Source organism: Pistacia vera, unplaced genomic scaffold (assembly GCF_008641045.1).
Source record: "Pistacia vera cultivar Batoury unplaced genomic scaffold, PisVer_v2 Contig935, whole genome shotgun sequence".
NCBI classification, from domain to species: domain Eukaryota; kingdom Viridiplantae; phylum Streptophyta; class Magnoliopsida; order Sapindales; family Anacardiaceae; genus Pistacia; species Pistacia vera.
In genome coordinates, this window is record NW_022196818.1 from 152,008 (window position 1) to 161,483 (window position 9,476).

At 33.7% G+C, this 9,476-nt stretch overlaps 1 protein-coding gene across 1 annotated transcript; it reads right to left on the reverse strand.

Moving 5' to 3' along the window:
- Nucleotides 1-5,619: 5,619 nt before the first annotated feature.
- LOC116120453 (fatty acyl-CoA reductase 2-like) lies at nt 5,620-8,999 on the reverse strand. The gene is made up of 9 exons (XM_031406399.1): nt 8,991-8,999; nt 8,142-8,343; nt 7,572-7,675; nt 7,040-7,239; nt 6,834-6,934; nt 6,577-6,745; nt 6,172-6,333; nt 5,862-5,940; nt 5,620-5,652 (listed from the first exon to the last, which is right to left on the reverse strand). Exons 1-9 carry the CDS (start codon nt 8,997-8,999, stop codon nt 5,620-5,622), a joined length of 1,059 nt encoding a protein of 352 aa, XP_031262259.1.
- Nucleotides 9,000-9,476: the final 477 nt, after the last annotated feature.

Sequence of the window (9,476 nt, forward strand, 5' to 3'; positions counted from 1 at the left end):
AATTACAATTCTGTCCCTTATTTGGGAGCTAAAGAGCAACTCAATGGGGTCTAAAGATCAATACTCTAGATTAGCCGGGCTCCGTTTGTTTCACTACTTTCCCGCTATCCTATTCCATTATCCTATCCTAAAAACCCAAAAATACATTTGTTTCAATATTCTCAAAATCTAATCATATTCTATTCAACTCAAAATATTTAGATTATTTTTAACTCCCTAGGTATGTTAATTTAACTAAATACCCCCAACAATAAAAGTTTATAAATTGGCAAAAACACTCTCACCCACCCACATTTGCCAGATTCCAGCTACCACCACCAGAAGGTGGTCGGAATCTACCATAATGGCACATTACCGGCTGGATTTGGCTAGTAGTGCATCGATCTGGCCTTTTCCGGCCAAAGATCTAGTCGTTGATGGCCAGATTTTGTTGATGACGATGGCCATATCTTGGCCGTCGTTTGGATGTCAATGACGGCTAGATCTGTGGTTATAGATCTAGCCTTTTCTGGCCAGATCCAAGGTGGATCTAGTCGGGAGAGGCCAGATCAACGTACTACTGGCCAGATCCAACCGGTAGTGTGCCATCACGACAGATTCTGGCCATCTTCTAGTGGTGGTGGCCGAAATCTGGCAAATGTCAGTGGGTGGAGGTGTTTTTGTCAATTTATAATTGTTATAGGTATTTAGTTAAATTAACAAACCTAGGGGGTTAAAAATAGTCTAAATATTTTAAAAAAATGTACAAAAAACTTCTGAGAATACTACTTAACTCAACATTTTCCAAAAGACTATTCTAAAAACTACCAAAATAGTGAACCAAACGGATTTCTCTTCTTATTCAAAGGACATGAGACTAAGCCCAAAAGAGAAAATAGAAAAATAAGCCCAATAATGAGACTAGTCCAAATGCAAAATAGACTCAATAAACACAAAAGAGAACAAAATTCAATGTATCAACCCTACCCATTAGGGGTGGGCAATTCCAGGTACCTGCTTTTTTTAAGGAACCGGAACCAACCAGTTCCTTTGATTTGGAACAGGAACCAAAACCAAAACCAAAGGTTCCAGCTCCTAAAAACCTAGAACCAGAACCTGTGTTACAAGTTCCAATTCCGGTTCCGGATACCCGGGCAAACATTAATTACCCCATATTTAAAAAAATTACAATTACACCCCTAACCGTTTTCTGAAATGTAAATACACCCTGCAAACTTTACAAAAATTACAACTATTCCAATATCCATTTCAACCGCCCAAAATTAAAATTACATAACACTTTAAAACTTTAAATAACACAAGCACAACAACATAATAACATATCAACTATCAAGTTTCATCCTCCCAAAATTAAAATTACATAACACATTAAATAACACAAGAACATCACATAATAAGTTAAAATCATATCAATTTTCATCCTCCAAAAATTAAAATTACATAACATTTTAAATAACCCAAGTACAACAACATTATAACCACAATACTATGTGTTAGGGATTGATTAACACACTTCGGTGATGGATTACCCATTTTAAAGTGCAGCGAAATATTTACCAAGTTGATTATGCAAATCCAATTTGAACACATCAAACATAGGTGCAGAAAATAAAGAACACCACCATAGACATGGTTCGGCTAAATCTACTTTTAGCCTACATCCATGGGACCTTGTCCAGATCGAAGCAATCCACTAAGTTAAAAACATATTACAAGATATAGTTCAAAGTTGATCTAAGTTAAAGTAAAAAAAAACTCCCTATTCAACTTTACACTTAGCACCACGCTATGAATCCTTAACATGTAACAACTCCTTGGATCTTCTTCATGACGGGAACACACCCAAGAACAACTTGTAAACAATCAAGCTTCAAACACCGATGCCACACACCAGCAGTAGCAAATGAACCATGTTCCAAGAGCTATCAAGTCTATGTTTGATATGGTGAGGTTTGGGCACAAATGGAAATGAAACTATGAACCTTAAAAGAAGAAATACTCTAAGAAACTCAGAGTACAAATGAAATAAAAGATCAAAAGGTTAGATTGATTTACGTAAGAAAGAGTATTATATAATGAAAGATTTCTTGCTCAACAATATAGTGCCACGTCAGCCAATAAGGGGTTGACCCATGTTTGTCCAAATAAGGAAAGTATTCCTTCTTTTTGTTTGGACCACAAAGCAAATCGGGAAAGTTAACTTTATTCCTTAGGACCATCTAAGCATTTGTGACATATGTAGAGAGGTACTAAAAAGTAAGAGACAAAGATAAACAATATCTTTTCTACTTTATCAGACAAGCAACTCATGTTGGGTTGCAAATATTTGAAGTGAGAGTGTAAGCACAAACCATTGTGCACATACACTCGAAACGAACCAAGCCAAGACACAAGTCTGGCAATTAGTGTGCACGAGGAACTGATGTGCACACACACAACAGATGAAACAAGCCAAACAAAAGAATTGGCAACCAGTGTGCACACATAACTATTGTGCACATACACAAATCATAAGTTTGACAAATATGAATATTCCACATTCTCCCCCTTTGTCAAACTTATGAACAAAGAACATAATAAAAGAGATCAAGTGCAAACCTGCTTTAAATCAACCAATTAAGACATGCAGTTTTGCACAAACACAAACACATAAACAAAAATAAGCAACATAAATGTAAACACATGATTAGTAAATAAAACAAATAAAACAAGATAAAATTACTAAGGAGTTCAGAGAGAACAAAAACTAAAAATAGTAGCAACCAAAGAAACAAACTCCCCTATGGAGAGATAATAAAAAAAATTCTGAGTTTTTCCAACCCCATGCTTCTTACTCCCCCTCTTTGTTCATAAGTCTTGAAGACTTTCGAGAGGGTTGAGAAGAATGACCAACTTTCCTCTTGGTTTTGCGTTTCGGAAGGGCTGTGAGAGTGACATGTGAGTCATCCACTTGAACTTTTGGAACCGTAGCAGGGGAGGTGACAACAGGTGTTAGAGTAGATGCCCTAGAGCCAATCAATTATTGTGGAATTGACTCTTTGTAATAATGTTCATTAATCAATAATAAAAGGCATTTTATTCTATATCGCGTAAATCATTATTATTGCAATATGTATTGATATATGTCCCTTCGTAAAACCGATCCTGAGAGATGTGCAAAGCAAACTTGCTTGATTCTACTGAACAACTTGTCAGCTAGAAAAGTGATATTTTCAATAGTTAGGTATATTAATCCTTTAATCTTATTCTAGGACCAAAACCTCAAATATTGAAGAGGTAATTATCTTGCTTTTGTGCCTAATTATACTATCTACATAGCTGGATTAAGTTCAGAGTAAAATATTCTTAGTAATTTAAAAGCTTTGTGAAGGTGATAACGATATTAAAGAAGAATATTTATTATGTTTTCATGTGAAAATAATTTTATATTAGAATTGATATTTGCTCAACAAGTTAACAGAATTCAAGAGAAAATCCAAAGTTTTAGAATTAATAGTTGATTTAACATAGAATTTGAAAAAGAAATCCCGAATTTGATGGAAGAATTTCTTTCATTCTTCAATTTCAGGCCTTGAAGAAGATGTCAGACTTTGTGGAAAAAAGTGGGGGTGAACGATAAATGAAAGATTTTGTCCTATTATTTTATAAACTACTTTAATTACAATTCTGTCCCTATTTGGGAGCTAAAGAGCAACTCAATGGGGTCTAAAGATCAATATCTAGATTAGCCGGGCTCCGTTTGTTTCACTACTTTCCCGCTATCCTATTCCATTATCCTATCCTAAAAACCCAAAAATACATTTGTTTCAATATCTCAAATCTAATCATATTCTATTCAACTCAAAATATTTAGATTATTTTTAACTCCCTAGGTATGTTAATTAACTAAATACCCCCAACAATAAAAGTTTATAAATTGGCAAAAACACTCTCACCCACCCACATTTGCCAGATTCCGCTACCACCACCAGAGGTGGTCGGATCTACCATAATGGCACATTACCGGCTGGATTTGCGAGTAGTGCATCGATCTGGCCTTTTCCGGCCAAAGATCTAGTCGTTGATGGCCAGATTTTGTTGATGAGCATGCCAATCTTGGCCGTCGTTGGGATGTCAATGACCTAGATCTGTGGTTATAGATCTAGCCTTTTCTGGCCAGATCCAGGTGGATCTAGTCGGGAGAGGCCAGACAACGTACTATGGCCAGATCCAACCGGTAGTGTGCCATCACGAATTCTGGCCATCTTCTAGTGGTGGTGGCCGAATTTTATCTATAGATACCTTAAGAAAACATATATGAAAAAATTATTTTTAGATGATCAAGTGGTTCAATAGAGACTCTTGGTGTATTATTCAAAAAGTCATAAGCTTAAGTCTTTTCTTGGTTGCTAATAGGGATAAGCACTGAAATTCTTACTTGGCTTGTAGTTTTAAAGTCTCGGAAGATTAGTTGAGATACGTGTAAGTTGGTTTAACACCTAGGTCATTAAAACAAAAAAAAAAAAAAAAAAAAACCAAGAGATATGAAAAAAACTTTTTCTCATTTACTTTGACTTTGACTTGGATTTGGCCTGCCGACAAGTCTTAATGGATGAGAAACAATCTCACTTTAGTAATTGAATCATAATATTTTCCAGGGAAGGGAAGTTATGTTCACTGAAATTGAAACTGATTGGTGTATCCCTAATGTAATGGATGTCCCATGAACTCTGAACACATTGTGTTGATGCATGATTTTGACACCAACTAAACACACGTGTGAAATACTGAGCTAACTCAGAGAACACACACAATTGAGGGTATGAGAATGGATAAAAGATGGAGAACGATGTTTAAAGTGGTTCAGATGTTTAAACAAGCGACTCCTACGTCCATTGATATTGTATTAATATACTGAGGTCAGCTGGTAGCGTTCAACGAACTGACTTACAAGTGATTATAAAGAGAAAATAAGTAAGTTATTACAGAGAAAAATTAGCTAATCCCACAAACGGGAGAGGAGCCATCTATTTATAGTGGGATGAAATCACGTAATGATTACTAAATCAGGAAGTGGGTCAGATTTCCGTCCAAATCCTTCCTTGTGCCCCGTTATTCACCTGCCCGAGTGCTTTACTCGATTCTCGCAGGGATTGGACATGTGGATCACCTCCAACCCTTCACCAGCCTGACGCGCACCTATTACAGTGGTAGGGGCACGCCTCTTGCATCGGCGCGCGACGTGGCTGCACCTAAACGACACCTGGACTTACCTAAGCTCTGACCACTTGTGCTGACAGGTTTCTGTGTCAGCCCTACTTTTCTAGGCATAACATATTGTAATACGATATTTGATTAAATTAGTATATGTATTTAGATGTGTTTTTCATTCCAATCAAATCTGTGGATATATAAATATAATGCTTATGAAATGAAGAGACAGGAATTCGGTAACAAGAGAAAATATAAAATAGTTATGTTTTATTTTCCACTTAAAAGGAGGTTAGATTAGAATAGTGATTTTTAGTCCTACATATTTTATCTTTAAATCCTACCACCAATTTGAAATAGGATATAAATGTAATTTTATCTTTATATTTAAAAGTTAAAACTCCTTTGAAAGAAAAATATCCTAATAACTTAAAAGCTTTGTGAAAGNATGTCAACTGGAATCTGTGTGATCACTTCATTTTTGTAAGTACATGATTATGTTAACATGCACAAAGAATGAAAATCTTAGGGATAATTCTAATTCTGATTTCTGTTTATTGTATGAATTATAAAATATAGTAAAATGTTTTTATTTTTATTGATTCTAATTTTTTTTTTTTCCAAACCCAAATAATTTCCAAAGGGCGAAGAAAAAGAAGATAAATACTTACTATATCTATGACTGTTTTAGGGTTTAGGAATGCAGGAAGGTGGCCTTTGCCATATGCAATAGCAACTGGGTCAATCATCCTAATGATTTTCAAGAGAGAAAAAATTAGTGATTCAGATTTTACTGAAAGAGTGATACTAAGCATTTCATATTAAGCCGACTTATTATTTGCATATGAGGGTGTGTAGACACCATTTGGAATAATAAATTCGTGATACTACTAGAAATAATAATATTACTTCTAATGAAATACAAGAGAATTAATAGATTATAGCAAGATGTAATTTATTGATAACAAAAGAAGGGGGTACCTGTTTCCTTGTATCCATCCAGGGAAAGGCTCCCTAAAAGTGCTTTCAACAATGCTTGGACGAACAATAGCAACTGGGATTTCTCCTCTGTTCTTATCAATTACTAGTTCTCCCATGGCCTTGGTAAACTCATAAACATTTTTCCAACCACAACTTTTTGCTCTGTGAGATGGAAATTTGTAATCAGCTAGCTTTACTGATTTCAGGGAAAAATTCAAAATAATATATCTTGACCAACTAATTTTAACATAATTGTACTATATCCAGAGATAGTCAATACATATATCTCACAATGATATTTAGCTTAATAACATCACCAATCTTCTTTTCTAGACCTAACAAGTACATGTTCACAATACATTTATCAAATATGAAGCAAGGTCAATTATAAACTGAATAAATCACCTTTCTAGACCCATTTCTTTCATTTTCTGAGTAAGTTCTGCACCTCGATGAAAAGCAAGACTTGAATCCAAAGCCAACTTCACTTCGGCATCAACATCCACAGTAGGGTGTGATAATGGTGTGGTTTTGGAGGTGAGAGTCTCGCCTAAGTTTCCCATAGTAACGTATGCTACACAAGATGAAAGACTAAGTACATCTATAGATTAACCTAATTGTTTAAATTATTTCATAATTTTCTACTCTTTAAATTTACTTACCAGTTGATACATGTATGAAACAACAAAGTTTCTTGCACTGCTTTGCGAAATTGAGTATTTGAGATGGTCCTTTTGTATTTATGTTCACAGCAACATCAAATCTAAGTTGCATTGAACAAAGTTTAAGTATGTATAAAATTAGGATGTCATCAAATAAAATTTATATAGAAGAAGAATTGTAAAAATTAATAAGGATGAGGAAGAACCTCTCATCAAATGTTGTATTGGCTGCTGAATTTATAATAACATCTACATCTGTTGCAATTTCGTTCTCTAAATCAGGATTCATTCCAAGATTTGATTCACCAATATTTCCAGGTACAGGAACCAGCTTACTTAACATGAAATCTTGGTAAGATTCCCCATGCATATCTCTCACCAAGTTGAATAAAGTTGAATTTATAATCTATTGAACAAAAAAAAAAAAGGAAGAAGAAGAATAAAGTTTGTTAGTGAAAAAAAAAGAGAAAAGTATAAAACAACTTATAATAAATTTATAAGATAAGTAAGAATATTCGGGTGCGAATGTCTGCATGATTTTTAAATCTGGACATTTGTTGGTTGACGGTAATGAGGACTAAACAACTTATAATAGTTTTTTATGAAGAGCATTTTATCTGGATTTTTGTCTTTTAGTGTTAGAAGATCGTAATGAATCATTTAACACTACCAGCAACCCAGACATCTCCACCAAGACAAGCTGAAAGAATAAAGCTTATGTATTAGATGGAGACCTACTTCATATTTTATTCTGTCTAATGCAGCTTCTTTGCTTTCTGCCTTAATTAAAAGATAGATTTTGCCAACCTCAGGTGTTGCTCGTAGTATCTTCTCAACTACAGCTGTAAAATAAAAAAAGGAGAATAGATGAGGAATCAGTATCCTTCGTTCCATCGTGGTTCAAAAAAATAAAAAAATGTATAGATATATAGTTTTAATTTATCGGTTCACTAAGTAGTCAATATGTGCAAAAATAAATAAATAAACTACTGTAACAATGGAATGTAACGTAAACACATTATTTATAGACCATATGAAATAATGAAAAGATTGTAAATTAAGCAAAAAAGTTATAATACTGTGCCGTCCGAATATGACTACGGGGTGTGACATGTATATGATATGAATTCTATACAAACTCATTTATTGGCACATCACATCTTTTAGTTTTTGATTGATGAAAGAAAGTTTCGATTGAACATTTAAAAAAATATATATATTTATTGCTAACTGATACTAGTAAAATGAGTAGTGTATCTAAAAGAAATATGGAAATCCACATTAAACAAGATAAGTTGTCTCTTTTACCTTTGGCTAGGAGACCAGTGGCACCACTAATGAAATAGTTCTTCCCAGGAAGAAAATTAAGAATGCCAATGCCATTCTTGCTCCTTTCAACCTTGGGTTTCTTATCATATACTACTGATAGTTCGCTGTGTATTGACACTCTTTCTTTCGCAACACTTTTGCTACCCAATTTAAGAGTATTTTTCTTCAAATTCAACTTCAACTGAGAAGAAAAACCATAAAATGTATTGTAAATACAACTTGTATTATCTATTTTATTAGAAAACCTATAGTGTGCATTAATTGGGAAAGAATTTAGCTGCAATGAGTTCATGGCTTCAAAGAAAGAATTGCGAGCTGATTGTGATCAAAATGGGGCACAATACTTCATATATATAGAATTAAATACTTCATATAGATGAATGAAAGTTGGTAAGCATGGAAGAAAAGAATTGTTGTCTGTTGATGTGATGATGACCTCCATATATATATTATATAATACACATGTGTGTGTGTATGATATGTTTGAGATGATAAGATAGTTTATTAAAAGATAGGGAAAAATCCAGAAAAGAAAGTTGGTAAGCAAGGAAGAAAGATTGTTGATGTGACCGTAATAATTCAGCTCGCAAGAAAATGTACAAAAAACGTGATTTTGGAAATATTGCAGAAGGCTGAAGAAGAATTATTTATTGTTGCAAATAGTCTTTAAGATGAATAGCGGAATTGTTGATGTGACTAATAATTCAGCTCGCAAGAAAATGTACAAAAAACGTGATTTTGGAAATATTGCAGAAGGCTGAAGAAGATATTTTATTGTTGCAAATAGTTTTTAAGATGAATAGCAGTACTTAGGATGAACAAAAGCACCCATCCCATTACTTATCCCTAAATGCTATCGATCTTCCTAAAGGATTTTAAATATTTAGTACTTAAATGAACAAAAACACTTTCGTATATGTGAGAAATTATTTGGATGCAAATACTGAGATAAAAGTGATTCAAGATTTTCGAAAACACATAAAGATAAAAACAAAATAATTGGAGGTATCTAAACACATCTAATGATGCCAAAAAAAAAAAAAAAAAATTACGGAAAAGGAAATATATCTAATATGTACTGCCAACAACTACTTACTTAAAATCCCTAAATGCTATTAACCTTGCTAAAGGCATTTAAATGCTACCAACAACTACTTTTACTCTTCTAGATCTATCAAATATTTAGTACTGAAATGAACAAAAGCACTTACCCCCCCATTACTTAAAATCCCTAAACGCTATCGACATTGCTAAAGCATTTTAAATACTAACATAAACTCCTCTAGTGTTCTAAATCTATTAAATATTAGTACT